This window comes from Dendropsophus ebraccatus, chromosome 6 (genome assembly GCF_027789765.1).
Source record: "Dendropsophus ebraccatus isolate aDenEbr1 chromosome 6, aDenEbr1.pat, whole genome shotgun sequence".
NCBI classification, from domain to species: Eukaryota; Metazoa; Chordata; class Amphibia; order Anura; family Hylidae; genus Dendropsophus; species Dendropsophus ebraccatus.
Window position 1 is genome coordinate 4,964,968 of NC_091459.1, and position 19,056 is coordinate 4,984,023.

Consider the following 19,056-nt stretch of genomic DNA (forward strand, 5'->3'; position numbering starts at 1 on the left):
AACCCCTATCCTGAACTTTAGTAGAACCTCAGAGATCCAGAACCGCAGCCATAATACTGATGAGATTATTAATCTACATTACATCTGCTTAAGCCTTCAGCCTCTTTGACACGTTCAGTGATTTTTCTGGGCTGCAAATCCTCCCATTATTTTTTCTCCATGGTCCGTGGAAAATCATCCGTATTTGTATCCGTATTCATAAAATGCAAGTTCTAGTTGGCGTAGATCTTTGTTTTTTTATGGACGTCACAAATGTGACATCCGTCGATAATATGGATCCCATAAACATCTACTGGTAATCCGTACCACAATCACAATTCGTACTAAGACTTGCCTTTTTTTTTTTTTTTTTTTTTACTGAACGGATTGCGGATCAAAATTAAAGCGGACAGTGATTATGGATCCGCAATTACGGACAAGTTTACGGGACGTGTGTATAAGGCCTAACTAATATGAAACCCCTGCTCACTGCTGCCAGCTACATGGAGTCAACTTACATTCCTTCATACCTTCTCCGTTTTTTGAGCTGTCTGAGACTTGCTGTTTCCGGATACTATCCTCATCCGCCTTTCTGTCTCTGCCCGGACAGGCACAGATCCGAGCCTCAAAACATCTGCGTCCAAGTACTTGACCACTGAGAAAAGTTTAAAAAAAAAACAAAAAAAAACACACATTACACCTTTTACCAAAGACGTTTTATGTGATGAAGGAACTTGTCGTCAAGATGTATCTCACTGTATCCAAGCCATGAAGACAGCTTGTGAAGTTGGTGACAGATGACCAGATACTCACTCTCTAGTTTCCAGGGTCACAATGATCAAAATTGGCCGACGATTCATTCCCCCGACACAACTGCTGTTGCACATAAAATTATACAATATGGTGGTGAATTCTGTGCCAACCTGAAATATAGATTGAACAGAAGACAATGAGGTTTATAAGGTCCTGGTTGCATTTTCCCAGCACACCTCCATTGTCTTTTCCCTTCTTACCTGTGGAGGCTCGTAAGGCACCAGGACACTCTGTCTCCCAGTTATTGGGTCTTCCACATACTGCGCATGGCTGTTTCCTTCCACTCTTATGAGGTGACTTGCAGGCGCCATTTGACCTACAAATAATAGGTGCATAAAGGTTTCACTAGCCTTTTTTTTAACACTAGCGTATAGCTGATATCAGGTACTGCCTTAAAGGGGTTGTTCAGGATTAGAAAACATGACTGCATTTTACATTTTTAGGACACGTCAAAAGTTTTCTTTAAATAACATGTTAAGGAATCTGTCACTAGGCTTATTCCACCTTAAATGAGGGCAGCATAAACTAGTGACAGAAATGCTGAACAGATCAGTGTATTACTTACATCATTCTGTTCAGCCGTTCTCCTAATATGCAGGAGAATAGGATTCTTTCCACACCCCTCCTCCCGCCCTCCAGCTGCTGATTGACAGTTAACTGCCTAAACACAGCATGAATAGATAACTGCCAATCAGCAACTGGTGGGCGGAGTTTTCTGCTTCTCATGAATATCCAGGACTGCTGGGCTCATGCACATAATGGAGAGGACTTTTTATTGTCCGTGTTATTCAGGAGGAGATCTCTGGATCAGCTGCACAGGACAATGTAAGCAATCCATCATTCTGCTCAGCTTCTCTGTCACTAGTTTACGCCACCCTGAGATAGGACGCCATATAACTACTGACAGAGTCTCTTTAAGGTCTATTAGTACTTGTATGGCATATTTGATCATACCCTCATTAAACTCTCGGCTGAGCTCATGGTTCGGGCAACGTTTTACGACTTCTGTGACATGTTCGGCCTTCTTGTAGACTGGCATTGCCCTGATAACAGCTCCTTGTGGTGGCGGGGTCATTACTTTGATCTGAATCGGACATGTCTTGGCGATTTGGCAGTAGAGCTTCTTCAGATCTGTAGAATACTGAAAGATAGAAAAAAGAGAAAGAGAATTACTAATAAATTTGTCAGTCTTCGTAATAACACGTATCAAAGGGAATAAGGAAAGGGTGATTCTCCATGCCAGGCACTTCTGCCACTGTGCCTACTATAGGTGTGGCATCACTTAATCCTTGGACCTGTCCGCTTCTCATAGAGCTGATTGAATTGTTAAGACGTTTAGACTACATATCGTAATTCACCATATCCCTGAGATCATAAAATTATCAGCAATAAGATTAACACTTCATAAGCTTGTAAAGCAAACAGATGAGCAATGGGAAACAGTATTGTCATGTAACCAGGTGTTGGTAGGGTGCAGCCCTAACAGGATTAAATGTGCGGATTAACAAAAGAAGATTTACTATTGCACTTTGATAACTTAGCATAAAAGACCATGTACTAGATGTGAACGCCCATCCATCATCCCGGGAGGGTTATATATCAGTTTGTTGTATAGTTCAAGCTCAGTTATTGGGAATTATGATGCTGAACCCATTACACTGCCAGCTCAGCCAACCTTATAGTTTGCTATACTTACTATGACTCCAACTTTAGCAATTTCTTATACCCAATTGCCTAAACCCATAGACATAGAGAAACGCGTCTCCATTTTATGACCTTTTGTGAGTTACAGAATGCAGGAACATTCCCCTTTAGATATAAGTAAACTTGGTATATGGAGGGGGATATGATTTTTCTTTTTTTGCAAATCACGGCTTTAGATAAAACGGAAGGCGTATCACTATGAATTGCTGGTTGTTATTGTGCAATCTGTCGCGTACCCTGAGGCGAAGGATTAGAACAGAAGAGCTTTAAGTAGCCTGCGGATACAGCGAATGCTGCCAGGAGATAAAACACACATTGTGAAAGACATTCTTTTTACTTCCTTCTTGTAAACTTGAAAAAAGAACTACATTAGGCAGCTGGCGTTAAATAAACATGATATTAAATAAAAAAAGTGAGCTAAGACACAAAGCGTGACTGTCCAAATTGTTATTTTAATAAAAGTTTACTTCTGAATGCGGGTTAGGCCGGATCCTAGGACACGTTTCTTAGGAAAGCAAATCAGAAATGCCCCAACAAATTACAGGAATCCAAGGCTACTCTCAGAATGTCCGCCATGGATTACTTTACCCTAAACTGATTATTACTAATAATTACCCTGTATTATTATACCCTAAACTGACTATTAGGTACAGCTGCCCCAGCTCGGGGAAGCCTTCTCCTGCCTGCAGCAGCTCCCCATGTTCTTCTCCTGGCCCCCGGCATCCTCGCTCCAGCGGACAGGAGAAGGTCCGGGAGCTGCTGCAGGCAGGGGGAGCTTCTCCCAGCAGCGGGGGCTGCCCTGATGAGGGGGGAGAATAAGCATGTGGGTGCCGGATGAGCCGTGCCAAGAGCCGCCGACACTGGAGCGAGGGTGCAGGCGGCAAGGAGAAGGTCCTGAGGGGGCTGCTGCAGGCGGGAGGAGGCTTCCCCAAGCAGGGGCAGGCTGGGGGAGCGGTTCCTACTGGGCAGGTGCACAGGGCTGCCCTCACACTGGCAATGGCATTAACCTAGGGGAAAGGCACCACAACTGTGCCGGCGCAGAAATTGCAAGAAATTGAAGACTTCGTGCAGTAGTAGGTGCAGAAAAAAACACTATGTACATTTCACGTTATAAGTGTCTATTGGTAATTTGTATAATACTTTAAAATAGCTTTGAGCATGAACAAAAGGGCAGTGTTTATGTGGGCAGGAACCAGTGATGGTGCATAAAGTATAGGGGATAGATAGATAGATAGATAGATAGATAGATAGATAGATAGATAGATAGATAGATAGATAGATAGGAGATAGATAGGAGATAGATAGATAGGAGATAGATAGATAGATAGATAGATAGATAGATAGATAGATAGATAGATAGGAGATAGATAGGAGATAGATAGATAGATAGATAGATAGATAGATAGATAGATAGATAGATAGGAGATAGATAGGAGATAGGAGATAGATAGATAGATAGATAGATAGATAGATAGATAGATAGATAGATAGATAGGAGATAGATAGGAGATAGATAGATAGATAGATAGATAGATAGATAGATAGATAGGAGATAGATAGATAGATAGATAGATAGATAGATAGATAGATAGATAGATAGATAGGAGATAGATAGGAGATAGATAGGAGATAGATAGATAGGAGATAGATAGATAGATAGATAGATAGATAGATAGATAGATAGATAGATAGATAGGAGATAGATAGGAGATAGATAGGAGATAGATAGGAGATAGATAGATAGATAGATAGATAGATAGGAGATAGATAGATAGATAATGGATAGATAGATAGATAGATAGATAGATAGATAGATAGATAGATAGATAGATAGGAGATAGATAGATAGATAGATAAATAGATAGATAGGAGATAGATAGATAGATAGATAGATAGATAGATAGATAGATAGATAGATAGGAGATAGATAGATAGGAGATAGATAGATAGATAGATAGATAGGAGATAGATAGATAGATAATGGATAGATAGATAGATAGATAGATAGATAGATAGATAGGAGATAGATAGATAGATAAATAGATAGATAGGAGATAGATAGATAGATAGATAGATAGATAGATAGATAGATAGATAGGAGATAGATAGAAGATAGGAGATAGATAGATAGATAGATAGATAGATAGATAGATAGATAGATAGATAGATAGGAGATAGATAGGAGATAGGAGATAGATAGATAGATAGATAGATAGATAGATAGATAGATAGATAGATAGATAGGAGATAGATAGATAATGGATAGATAGATAGATAGATAGATAGGAGATAGATAGATAGATAAATAGATAGATAGGAGATAGATAGATAGATAGATAGATAGATAGATAGATAGAAGATAGGAGATAGATAGATAGATAGATAGATAGATAGATAGATAGATAGATAGATAGGAGATAGATAGAAGATAGGAGATAGATAGATAGATAGATAGATAGATAGATAGATAGATAGATAGATGATAGATAGATAGATAGATAGATAGATAGATAGATAGATAGGAGATAGATAGATAGATAGATAGATAGGAGATAGATAGGAGATAGATAGATAGATAGATAGATAGATAGATAGATAGATAGATAGATAGGAGATAGGAGAGAGATAGATAGATAGATAGATAGATAGATAGGAGATAGATAGATAGATAGAAGATAGATAAATAAATAAATAATAAATAGATAGATAGATAGATAGATAGATAGATAGAAGATAGATAGATAGATAGATAGATAGATAGATAGATAGATAGAAGATAGATAGATAGATAGATAGATAGATAGGAGATAGATAGATAGATAGATAGATAGGAGATAGATAGATAGGAGATAGATAGATAGATAGATAGATAGATAGATAGATAGATAGATAGGAGATAGATAGATAGATAGATAGATAGATAGATAGATAGGAGATAGATAGATAGGAGATAGATAGATAGATAGATAGATAGATAGATAGATAGATAGAAGATAGATAGGTAGATAGATAGATAGATAGATAGATAGGAGATAGATAGATAGATAGATAGATAGGAGATAGATAGATAGATAGATAGATAGATAGATAGATAGATAGAAGATAGATAAATAAATAATAAATAGATAGATAGATAGATAGATAGATAGATAGATAGATGATAGATAGATAGATAGATAGATAGATAGATAGATAGATAGATAGAAGATAGATAGATAGATAGATAGATAGATAGGATAGATAGAGGCTTTTTCTGCCGACAATCTTCTATGTTTCTATGTCCCTCTTGTATCTCTGTAATAACAGGCAATGTTTCCCGACTTTCCATACAGTTACAATATCCTGAGGGCCATGTCGGTGTATTTGTATTTCCAGCATACCCACTGACCTAACCTAATCCAGTGTAAAAGCCTGTAAGTTCCCTGGCAGCTCCGTCCCATCATTCTGGTTGATAAATAAGAACAAACAGAAAAAAACTATAGCCTGGGGGAATGTGTCTTGGAAGTGATATCCAGTATTCTTATTGCTGCAATCCGGGATCAGATTACCTGGCATGCCTTTCCTATTCAACTCCTTGTTTTCAGGTTCACCTGCAATGTCATGTTTAAATAAGCAGCTTCAGGTAGGCAAAGCGGGAGAACAACAGCGTATTCGGGGACATTAATAATAACACCTTATAAAAGAACATTCCAATGACTATGACCCCAGTCTCACCACCTGCCTCCCCAGTTACAGAGTCCTGGCATCCCAGTCTGATTCCTTAGGACAATGTACCTGCGTGCCAGGGACTGACACCACACACCTGTCTGCTTTCTTAAGAAAATCACCAATATTTCTCGTATCTGCAACAGAGCATAAATAAATCCTATCCCAGATAAAATCGGTATTCTCAGTGTGAACTGTATATTGGATGTTATCGCAGAGACAACAAACAGGGCACTGGACCGCCTGTTTAAAGGGGTTGTTCACAAGTAAATTTCTTTCAAATCAACTGGTGCCACAAAGTAATGGTGCGTTTACACAGGCAGATTTATCTGACCAATTTTGGAAGCCAAAGTCAAGAATGGACTTGAAAAGAGGAGAAATCTCAGTCTTTCCTTTATGACCTGCACCCTGTTTATAATCTGTTCCTGACTTTGGCTTCAAAAATCTGTCAGATAAACCTCTCTGTGTAAACGCACCATTATATAGATTTGTATTGTAACTCTTTTTAAAAATCTCCAGTCTTCCAGTACTTCTCAGCTGCTGTATGTCCTGAAGGAAGTGGTGTATTTTCTCCAGTCTGACAGTGCTCTCTGCTGCCACCTCTGTCCGTGTCAGGAACTGTCCAGAGCAGCAGCAAATCCCCATAGAAAACCTCTCCTGCTCAGGACAGTTCCTGACATGGACAGAGGTGGCAGCAGAGAGCACTGTGTCAGACTGGAGAGAATACGCCACTTCCTGATAAGTATGGGATGACTGGGGAATTTTAAATAGAAGTAAATTACAAATCTATATAACTTTCTAAAACCAGTTAATTTGAAAGAAAAAGATTTTTGCTGGAGTACCCCTTTAAAGTGACTGTACCACCAGGCCCAGGCTGAAGCACTGGAGGCGGCCGACCCACCCTTAGTGGGAGGAAACCCCCTCCCCCCTCTATGATGACTCATGGAGGGGCTGGAGTTTCTTCCCACTAAGGGTGGGTCGGCCGCCTCCAGTGCTTCAGCCTGGTGGTACAGTCACTTTAAAGAACTACATAAAACCAGACCCAAAAAGCACTTGTTGATAAAATATCAGATATTAAAAAACATATATATATAATTATGAATTGAAAGAATGAATTGAATAAAAATCCCTAAAAGAATGTTCTGAAAAGGTTCCCATTTTTAGACTGTAAAAACATACATTATATCCCCCCCCCCCAGCGCTCCCCCCACCCCCCGCCTAGATGGCTTCATAAAAAAATTACTATTCAACCTGATATTAAATTTTAATTTTTTAAAGCCACTATGGAAAGCATATCAGGGTCAGGGATGGGGAACCTTGGGCCCTCCAGCATTAGCTCTCCAGGCATGATGAGAGTTGTAGTTTTGCACCAGCTGGAGAGTGGACGGTTCCCCACCCCAGATACAGGTGAAGGAAAAAGGACGCAGCGTTTATTTTAGGCCGTTTAGACCTGGAACCTTCTAGAGTCCGTTCTCTGCTGGAAGAACTGTATTCTGTGCAGAAGATACTTGTCTAAACAACTACTTTAGCATCGCGCTGATATGGTCAATAGAGCGATGACTAGGTGTACAATGTGGACCAAGAGGTGTTTGTTCAGTGTGCATGGTATATACCTGCAGTGCTCCGCCGCTGCCTCCTGCCACCTGTCAGTCACAGCAGATTAATGACCTGGGCGGCCAGTGCTGGGAGCGGCACATTCCAACCTGGCCGCACCCAGAGGTGTTGACATCAGACAGGTGAGGTCCCCCTCCTAAACTGCTTGGAAGGTTGCAGACTGGCCCCACCCTGCAATGTCCCCACTCACTATATGACCCCTGCGGGCAGAATAGGAGAGCGCTACGCCTCTGTACTGGATGCGGTAAACACTCCCTTCATTTAGCCGTGATTAGGCTGAGGCGAGGAGTTCTAGCCTGGGGGACAGTTTGAGCAAATCAGGACATTGTTGTCTACGCTGCACATATTTAATCTGAAGGGATTCCAGTGAATGGATGGTGCCGAGAGCAAGGCGTACGTCTACAGAATCGCTGCACTCATTGTATTAGGAGCCAGGGTCCTCTCACCATCTCTACACCCCCCACTTGTTGTCCTATGGAACTTGGTAGCAACAGCGGAAATTACGGGATAACAACAAAAAATGCCATACAACTTTTTGTGATATAGATTCAAATCTGTTCTCAGTTATTAATATAGTATAGCAATAAATATATAATAGTTTCTGAGAAAATACGTATAATCGCTCAATCGCTGATCAGCAAGTACTGAATCCTTTTCAACCCATTGATTTCTATGGTAAATTTTTTTAGAACTACCCCTTTAAATTGCAGATCCACAAAATACGGATGATTTTTTTTTTTTTTTGTGGATGAAGACTTTAATCCTGTGAACGTGAACGTGGCCTAACTTAGCGGCAGCACAATATCACTGGAGGGAGGGATAGGGAGTTGGAGGGAGGGATAGGGCTGTCGTGTGCCTGTAATTGCAGCACCTCCCGCCTGGCTGGCTGCCCCGGGGGCTATGCCTCACCCTGAGGTTTTGGGCCACGTTCCAGCCACGCTGCCCCGGTATAAATGAAAAGAAAGAATAATAAGAAAAACCTGATAACTACCTCTAGTCAAACATAGTTCAGTTTACACAGAAATTAAAAAGACAAAGCGGTTGGAGGGAGGGAACGGCATACTTGAGTTTCTCTGGCATGTGTGCCTGGAGGCTACATATATATATATATATATATATGGACAGAACGGAGGAAGAAAAGAAGTGTTTGAAAAGGCAAACCATTCAGTCCATTAAGCAAGAGGAATGTATCATACAGTCAGCGCTGCTTGTTACATCACTGCCAACCAACTAAGTCAACAGAGGACGGGGACAAGTGAAGAGAGTAAGCCCTCCGCAGACACAGAGATCGCACCAAAGTACAAAGAGAACCCTGTGCGGTACTGCATGCTGTCTATAGACCGCCGCCATAATGGATACCACTGCTAGGTTGTAGTCAGCACACTCTCTACATGAACCGTGACATGAACTGTGGAGAGCACCAGTATACATGAAATACTATTAAGCTATGGAGTAAGGCTGGGTTCATACTGCGTTTTTGCAATCCATTTTTTTCATCCGTTTTGTGCAAAAAAAAAAAAAAGAAGGATTAAAAAAGGGATGCATTTGTGTACATCCGTTTTTCCATTGACTTCTATTATAATAGAAAACACATTTCTCTTTTTAGTGTGCATAAAAACATGGCGACCACATATTTGTGTATGCTAAAATAAAGATGCATTTTTTTATTTTTTTTTTCAATAATAGAAGTCAATTGAAAAACGGATCAAAATGGATGCACACAAAAAGATCCAAACTCAGTATGAACCCAGCCTTATAGTCAACAGTTGGCTAAACCCCTCGACTTTAGCGAGACTGGCCTAAAGTGTATGGGGCCCTCCAGACTCTCTAACAATAGATAACGTCAGGGGAGTAAAGGGTCGGACATGTTGGATTTCAACTGCCTATTCCCTTTGTTCTCAGACACATAAGCCACTGTCTGGCAGCAGCTTACCTATTGAGATTAGAAAAGTGTGGAAAGAAACACATTAGGATGCATCACAATCTTGTAGTGTTAAAAAGAGTTAAAGGCCATGTTCCCATGAGTGTGTCTGACATAAATGTGTACAACTATGCTAAGCATATCCATAGGGCTCTGGAAAAAAAAAGCCAAAAGGGAAGGAAAAGTGTAATTGACTACACTAATCTGAACAACAGTATACGGTAAAGAAAATGGTATACAGCACAGTGCCCAGATTATTTGCAATGGGACCCTATAGGTGAGATATCCTGCTGTATGTCTAAACTAGGGATGGGGAACCTAAGGAAACAATCAGCCAATGATTGTTTCATCGGCTGATCGCTGTCTCTATGTCCTGATTTGGCCGATTATCGCTGTGTTATACGGCCCTTACAGACCCAGAGGGAGGCCTTGTCGTCCCACGCTCACAAGATGCGGGATCCACCTCTGCACTCTCTCTCTTTCGCATTACACTCTTTTCCAGCTTCCTGTGTGCACAAAAACAAACAAAAAACAGGCAAAGGCTACGTACACACAAGGTTTTTTAGGCAAAATAACGGCCAATGTTTGATAACGACAGTCGTTAATAATGTTCATGAACATTACTGACGGCCATGATTGTAAAATAACAGCTGGTATTTTATAAACAATGGCCGTTATTATAAAGAGACAACGTGTGACCAAAGCCAACCAGTGATACGTTGCGGCCTTCTACTGGTTTATGTGGTGTCCTGATTTATTTCTCCAAAATTTACTCAAAAGATGATGGAAACTCAAAGGTACATAACAAAACAAAATTAGTATTTTCAACAACATAGTATATAAAATATGGGCCCGGGCCCTATTACATGGGACCATTATTGTGTGAAAAATTGTTATATCGTTCGAATTTACACGATAATCCTTCTGTGTAATTGCAGGCAACGATTGAAAAATCATTTATGTCATTGATCTTTGATTTAGATCTGAACCTAAAATTATCGCTAATCGTTTGCTGTAATTCCACATTCGTTCGCTGTATTGTTCAGTGTAATTGCACATTGTTCATTGTTTTGCTGGGATCAGAAGGAGTAAACAATCATAGTAACGATCGCAATAACAATTGTAGTAACGATCGTAACTAACGACTATCGTTCTGTGTAATATGGTGAACGGTAATAGGGCCCTAAGTGCTCGCTTACAAAAAGTAATCGCTCTGTGTAATAGCGCCCTAAGTGCTCGCTTACAGAAAGTCATCGCTCTGTGTAATAGGGCCCTAAGTGCTCGCTTACAGAAAGTAATTGCTCTGTGTAATAGCGCCCTAAGTGCTCGCTTACAGAAAGTCATTGCTCTGTGTAATAGGGCCCTAAGTGCTCGCTTACAGAAAGTCATCGCTCTGTGTAATAGGGCCCTAAGTGCTCGCTTACAGAAAGTCATCGCTCTGTGTAATAGGACACTAAGTGCTCGCTTACAGAAAGTAATTGCTCTGTGTAATAGCGCCCTAAGTGCTCGCTTACAGAAAGTCATCGCTCTGTGTAATAGGGCCCTAAGTGCTCGCTTACAGAAAGTAATTGCTCTGTGTAATAGCGCCCTAAGTGCTCGCTTACAGAAAGTAATCGCTCTGTGTAATAGCGCCCTAAGTGCTCGCTTACAGAAAGTCATTGCTCTGTGTAATAGGGCCCTAAGTGCTCGCTTACAGAAAGTAATCGCTCTGTGTAATAGCGCCCTAAGTGCTCGCTTACAGAAAGTCATCGCTCTGTGTAATAGGGCCCTAAGTGCTCGCTTACACAAAGTCATCGCTCTGTGTAATAGGGCCCTAAGTGCTCGCTTACAGAAAGTAATTGCTCTGTGTAATAGCGCCCTAAGTGCTCGCTTACAGAAAGTAATCGCTCTGTGTAATAGCGCCCTAAGTGCTCGCTTACAGAAAGTAATCGCTCTGTGTAATAGCGCCCTAAGTGCTCGCTTACAGAAAGTCATCGCTCTGTGTAATAGCGCCCTAAGTGCTCGCTTACAGAAAGTCATCGCTCTGTGTAATAGGGCCCTAAGTGCTCGCTTACAGAAAGTCATCGCTCTGTGTAATAGCGCCCTAAGTGCTCGCTTACAGAAAGTCATCGCTCTGTGTAATAGGGCTCTAAGTGCTCGCTTACAGAAAGTCATCGCTTTGTGTAATAGGGCCCTAAGTGCTCGCTTACAGAAAGTCATTGCTCTGTGTAATAGGGCCCTAAGTGCTCGCTTACAGAAAGTCATCGCTCTGTGTAATAGGGCCCTAAGTGCTCGCTTACAGAAAGTCATCGCTGTGTGTAATAGGACCCTAAGTGCTCGCTTACAGAAAGTCATCGCTCTGTGTAATAGGGCCCTAAGTGCTCGCTTACAGAAAGTAATCGCTCTGTGTAATAGCGCCCTAAGTGCTCGCTTACAGAAAGTCATCGCTGTGTGTAATAGGACCCTAAGTGCTCGCTTACAGAAAGTCATTGCTCTGTGTAATAGGGCCCTAAGTGCTCGCTTACAGAAAGTCATTGCTCTGTGTAATAGGGCCCTAAGTGCTCTCTTACAGAAAGTCATGGCTCTGTGTAATAGGGCCCTAAGTGCTCGCTTACAGAAAGTCATTGCTCTGTGTAATAGGGCCCTAAGTGCTCGCTTACACAAAGTCATTGCTCTGTGTAATAGGACCCTAAGTGCTCGCTTACAGAAAGTAATCGCTCTGTGTAATAGGGCCCTAAGTGCTCGCTTGCAGAAAGTAATCGCTCTGTGTAATAGCGCCCTAAGTGCTCGCTTACACAAAGTCATTGCTCTGTGTAATAGGGCCCTAAGTGCTCGCTTACAGAAAGTCATTGCTCTGTGTAATAGCGCCCTAAGTGCTCGCTTACACAAAGTCATTGCTCTGTGTAATAGGGCCCTAAGTGCTCGCTTACAGAAAGTAATTGCTCTGTGTAATAGCGCCCTAAGTGCTCGCTTACAGAAAGTTATTGCTCTGTGTAATAGGGCCCTAAGTGCTCGCTTACAGAAAGTCATCGCTCTGTGTAATAGGGCCCTAAGTTTACACCGTCCATGAACTGGACGTGCTTAGTAAATTCTCCCCTAAGGCTGATGGTAAGTACAATAGAAATACACTAACATACAATCAGGTATATTATAGTAATATTAGTATATGCACAGTATATTGCTATCATAATGGTAACACCAGACCAGAATCACTATGCAGAAAGGCTCGTGCGCATGGCGGATGACTTTTCTTTTCATGGGACGGTCATTACAGAACATTATCCATGAACATTACACAGGGCCGATCAGTTCTTTCTAAACCATCAATAATGAGGTGCACTTAAAGTTATGACTTTATCGACGGTTGGCATAGAAGCTTTACGCATCATGTGATTCAATTAAAGGGGCAGCAGAAAGCTTGTCGTCTGGCACTTTAGAAGAGCTCCAAAGAGCTTAGTATAATTTCCAGAGATCAAACAGTGGTATCCAGATCATAGGCTGGGAACCGTGACCGGGGCTGAAGCCGCACGTCTCCGCTTCAGGTGTATTGTAGGAAGAAAGTCCTCATAAACCTTCCCCTCTTATTAAGAGACAAATGTAGTAATGACAGATAAATGTAGAGGATCCATCTAAAATGGCGTGCTCATGGGGAGAGCTGTCAGTCTGGAGTCTGAGTCTCTATGTCTGGAATACTGACGAGGATCATTTGATGTTCATGGGGACGACGCTAACAGAACAGGCCGGGGTGGTGCACCGTGCGGCTTCCAGGATGGGGGAATGCTAAAGTGGGACGGCATAAGGAGACAGCAGATGTTCAATGTGAATAGAAGAGGAACCTGTCATGCTGCCTGAACGACAAGTCATTGGGGTGGTCCCCGGTGGCTTCTGCCTGTCCTGCCGGCTTTGAATATATCTCTCCCCAAACAGGGATGGATTAATCAGTGGAGGCTGGTGGGGTGGGGAGAAGTCGCTTAGGAATGACTCAATGACTGGTGATTTAGGCACCATGATAGAGACGACAGCCTTTGGTTACATTAATCCTATGCTACAACAAAGACAATGCTGGAACCTTACATGTATTATATAGGCAGTCCTCAGTGGACACAAAATCCTTTTTGCATGGTGGCTCATGGTTAGCACTGTAGCCTGGCAACACTGGGGTCCTGGGCTTAAATCCCACCAAGGGCTACATCTGCAAAGAGTTTGTATGTTCTCTCCCTGTTTGCGTGGGTTTTCTCCCACACCCAAAACATACAGATAGGTGAATTTAGATTGTGAGCCCTAATGGGGACAGGGCTGCGGAATCAGTTGGCGCTATACAAATATTATATAAATATATGTGTCTGTAATGACATCCAACAGCTCAGCTTTGAGTAACAGACATGTACAGTTCCATAATGCAAAATATGCCATTTAGCCCTAAATTGATAAAGACATGAGAACATCACGTAACATGTTAGTATAAGATTCACAAAGCAAACTACTCAGCATTGTATGCACAGTAAAGCTCCGAGTTATCCTTTAAACTGAGCTTCATTTGACTATATGAACTTAAAGACGAACTTCAGCTACCAAAAAATAAATAAAAGCATATAGGTGCACTCACTAAACCACCACCTATTGTTGGACACCTTCAAAATTTTACTAATAATTCCAGTTTTACAATATGTAATCATTCCAGGAGACTACATCCCCCAGCATGCACTGCACCTCAGAGCCAATGACCGGGTACCCTCCTGTCTTGTAGTATCTGCCCACCACTGGCTCCATCTGTTTCTGATTTGCCAAGTACTTGTCTGGACTTTGTCAGAAAAGTTTCAGCTTACTCTACATGCACCAATTGACTTTGCTCCATATAAAGGGCAATAACATAAAAATTGAGATGGCAGAGAGGTGGCTAATGTATGGCTTTATGATGACATATATATGAAGCTAGCTGCAGAAGTATAGGAATCTCAATGAAAGGTGAAGTCCAGCAGCGGGCCGGGGAGGAGGTGGCTGAACATAACATGCACCGACCTCCCCTCCCCCAGCGCTGGGGTCTGCTGTCCCCCCGCTGCGATGCCTGGTTCCCTGCTCCGGGTTGTGAAGTGTCAAGTCCACTCAGCCAGTCAATGGCCAAGACGGGACCCCGCTAAGACCAGGAAGAGGCCGGAGGACAGGGGACCCCAGGAGATGGGGAGGTAGGTGCAGATGTTATGCTCAGTCACCTCCTTCCCGGCTCTTTTGTAAAAAAAAACGACCAACCTTCACATGGAAACAGTCTTTAGCAATCCTTGCCTATGCTTCTCCAGTGGGTGTGGAGCTCCGCTCTTGTGTTATATAATTTATCACGGTATAATATCAATTCTATAAGTCTATGGCGGTATTATCCCTGCCAGTAAAACACATCATTATAGAGTGAGTAATTCCCCTGTTTACTTCAAACACTTTTCCCAACATGGGCAGGTCTGATCAGGCAGCATTTTGGAACGAGTCTCAGCGTCCCAATTTCTACATAATGCTGTAGGCCACGGGAGAAAGGCAAGTCCCAACCGCGCTCCATACAGTAATCAAGCTTTACGGCGCCTCTGGTCTTGCCTTCTGCATATTTTTCAAGTATCGTCATGTCTTCAAACTTTGTCTTCAAAATCTGTCTCATCTGCCGTCCGCACAAACATGCTTATCCGGCCTTTACATTTATACAGTTCACACAGCTGAACCTCGGCTCTGCTTTACATATTCATCATTACCCGGCTGCACGGCACTGCCCCAAATTACAGAAAAATAGAGAGAAGAAGACATCATTCTTCATAGTTTAGTTCCTTCATGAACGCTATGTAATAGTATGACTATACACTAGGATGTGGGAGCCATTCGATAAGTAATAACATGACAGGCCATCAATATTGGGGGGGGGGGGTACATCCGACACCCTGATTAGCTGTTTTAAAGGGGCCATTGAGAAAAGGTTACAGCCTCTTTGCAGGAGGTGCAGCTGCCCCTTCATACCGCTGATCAGCAAGGGTGCCACCAGTTGGAACCACAAATCAAAAATTCATGGCTTACCTGGGAGAAAGGCCAGCAATTTTTACAAGCTGGATAAGGCTGGGTTCACACTGTGTTTTTTTGCAATCTGTTTTATGCAAAAAAAAACCTGATGCATGTGTGTGCATCTGTTTTGATCCTTTTTTCACTTTTTTTTTTTTTTATAAAATGGAAGTCACAGGAAATACTGATCAAAACAGATGTACACAAATGCATCAGTTTTTTTTGCATAAAACAGATTGCAAAAACACAGTGTGAACCCAGCTTAACCCCTTTAAGGTTCCCATGTGTCCTGATATATGTGACACTTGATGGGTAAAACATCTTATGGCTCATTGAGCACCAGTGTACCTCACCCTCTACCATCCAATGACAATATTCTTATTCCTAACATATTAGGTACTCCTTATTTCTACCATTTCTTCAGTCCAGGGACCCAGTATCCTCCTGTAGAATGGACTCCCAGAAAGCTCCAGTTTGGGCTCCTGGCTGGCACCATTGCCCTCAAAGACTAATATTCCCCATCACTAATACTGTGTAGGAGCCGGATGATAGGTAGGTAGAATAAACATAACTGGTAATATTCCCATTGATCAGTATGGAGCATTATACAGCCGCAATAATAAGCCACAGTGGCCAAAATTACACAAAATGTCCTGAATATAGGAAGATGATGGGCTATAGATCAGTACAGACCAAGGCCAGTCCTTCTATTCAGTCCCTCAGGGCAGCCGGCTGTGCTACTTAGAGGCTTCTGCATTCTTCCTCCCAACTCATAATTACATCTAAAAAAGTTTTCGATTTAATAATTCTTCATTGTATGTTTTATACAAGACGTATAATGGAAGGTGCCATGAAAAGGCCTGAAAAGCCAAATTACTTTTTTTCTTTTTTTTTTCTCCAAACTTGAAAATGCTCTTTATTCCTCCTCCTCCTCCCTTGTTATGGTTCCTTACATCTGTCTAGACACTTTTAGTAATAATATGGGGCAGCATTAAGTAGGTGGGCCCGCCAGTAAGGTGTTCTAGCCTATGGCAAAGGAAACCGCCTGAACAATACGCGGTACCAAGCCCAAATGTGCCGCATGACTTCTGTAAAATCAACAAGGAAATAAAGGTAACAAAACAAAAACATCTGACATCATTTACCGAGGATTATTATTATTATTTTACAGCCCACTCATGTACTTTACAAAGACGGCAAAAAGACCTGTTGAAATAAATGTAGAAAGATCAGTCATAAAGTAGAAGCACTAAATAATTGAAGTTAAAGGGTGAAAATCTTTGTCTTTCAAATATACTGGTTCCAGAAAGTTATGTAGATTTGTAATTTACTTCTATTTAAAAATCTAGAAGTAACCCCCTTATATCTTAGTAGTTAGCGCAGGGATCAGATTGTAAGTCATATCCAGTAAACAAAAGTTGTTGCTATGCTGATTTTCGAGTTGACGACAGATTAGCAGAGGGGAGGGAAGATGCTTGATATCAGGACAAGGAAGCATTTTTGTCTGATAAGATATATTGCAGAGGTTTTTTTATATATATATATATATATATATATATATATATATACTTGTACATCTGTCCAAAGTCAGCTCAAACGTCAGTGCCTCATTAAATTTTGTCACTTATTTGAAAGTACATAACCTTAAAGAGTTCCTGTCACTACAGCCACCGCTTGATCTGCGGTGAATTCAAATCTGAACCCAGAAGTTCAAGTACCAATAGAAATGAACTCATCATTACAACAATTAAGGCAACCCCCATTCTGATCCTATCTGCCTCCGCCAGAATTTGGCTGAAAAAGTGTCTCACAAGATTTTTCTATATATTTATTTAGCATTTAAGACACTTTTCTACAACTTTCAGACACTTTTCCGCTTGGTATAAAAAAGGGGCGGGACTATACAAAAATAGGGTGTGGCCTACTTTGCACTAAAAATAAAAAATAAAAAAAATGAATCTGCCTGAAAAATTGTTGCAGACTTCAAGCCAAGTAATAGATGCTGTAAACTTTACACCACAAACTAGACAGTCTAAGGGGCCTATTCCACGGAGCAATAATCGGCCGATCGTTCTGTGGAATAGAGACAACAATCAGCTGCTGATCGTTTATTTAGGGTTAAACCTAAAATCATGTGGAATAGCGATGCGCGGCGGCCGACGATTTTACAAGCACCATACATTACCTACACATGTTACTGGTCTTCTTCCTCTCGGTCCCGCGCGCAGCAGCAGCTTCGGTGCGGCCTGTCTTAGCTGACAGACCGCTCAGCCAATCACTGACCAGGACCGCCGCGGCCAGTGATTGGCTGAGCGGTCTGTCAGCTCAAACAGGCCGCACCGAAGCTGCAGCTGTAATGTATGGTGTTTAAATAAGGGCTGCAAAGACATCGGTAATGACGTCCCTGCAGCCCTTGCTATCGATTATCGGGCCGTGGAATAGGCCCAGTAAACGAGCGGCGATCTAGCAGATCGGCACTCGTTTACATTATTGATCGGGCCGCCATCGGCCTGTGGAATACGACCCTAAGTGGGACAGATTTATCAAACAGCCTGATAACTCCGGTACATTTATAGATTGTCTAGTCTATATTGTGTCTCCGGCTTAGAAAGCACCACTGATCTAAGCAATGTGGATCCCCTAAACAACAATGGTAATTTTCTGGAGTGTTTTCTACGACCCCCCTGACCTTCTGACTCTTCCGCTTATAGCTGACAGTAGTCACAGTTCTCATCTCTCTATGACCTTATTTCTAAAGAAAAAAACAGCACAGTTGATATTGCCAAATCCATTGACTAATGGACTGCACATTCATTTTCCAGACATAAATCAATATGCGCTGTATAATTTCTTTTCTCTAGAAGTATAGGTATTCTTTCTGCCCTGTGCGTGTTATGACAGGCAGCAGGATACAAACAAGTCTTGGCCCCATCTCATACAGAACGGGCTGGCTGCAGATGTTCTCCTGCAAGCCGCGTCTTGTCCCCAGCAAGAACAATCATCTCAGAAACACATCATTTTGTATTCTTTGCCTTCAGCAAAACTGAGGAGTGGTTTTATTAATAGTTACATAAAATACTTTCCTAAAGGGAACTCTAAAACGTACGGGCCGTGCCCCTGACCAACTCTTCCCTCCCAGCAGTACTAGGCTGTCCTCTGTCGGTAAAATCTATGGCCCCCGTACAGATGTATAGTCACCGAGCAGTCAGATAGGATAGAGGCCCAGCACTACTAGAGGCTAACCTAATAACATATATTACATGTGTATACTGCTAACTAGATGCTAACCTAGTAATATATAATACAATGGT

The 19,056-nt window shown here is 41.7% G+C and overlaps 1 protein-coding gene across 6 annotated transcripts in view; it reads right to left on the minus strand.

The window, feature by feature from the left end:
- The window catches only part of TP63 (tumor protein p63), a 58,960-nt gene that overhangs the window by 23,166 nt on the left and 16,738 nt on the right, over window positions 1-19,056 (minus strand). For 4 of the 6 annotated variants that reach the window (XM_069974417.1, XM_069974414.1, XM_069974419.1 and 1 more), the window contains exons 3-6: window positions 1,747-1,933; window positions 993-1,108; window positions 793-902; window positions 498-634 (exon numbers count right to left, since the gene is read on the minus strand). In XM_069974417.1, coding sequence (XP_069830518.1) covers window positions 498-634; window positions 793-902; window positions 993-1,108; window positions 1,747-1,933 — 550 coding nt within the window. The remainder of the gene's footprint in view (window positions 1-497; window positions 635-792; window positions 903-992; window positions 1,109-1,746; window positions 1,934-19,056) is intronic. The other 2 variants (XM_069974418.1, XM_069974415.1) reach the window with 1 other exon arrangement.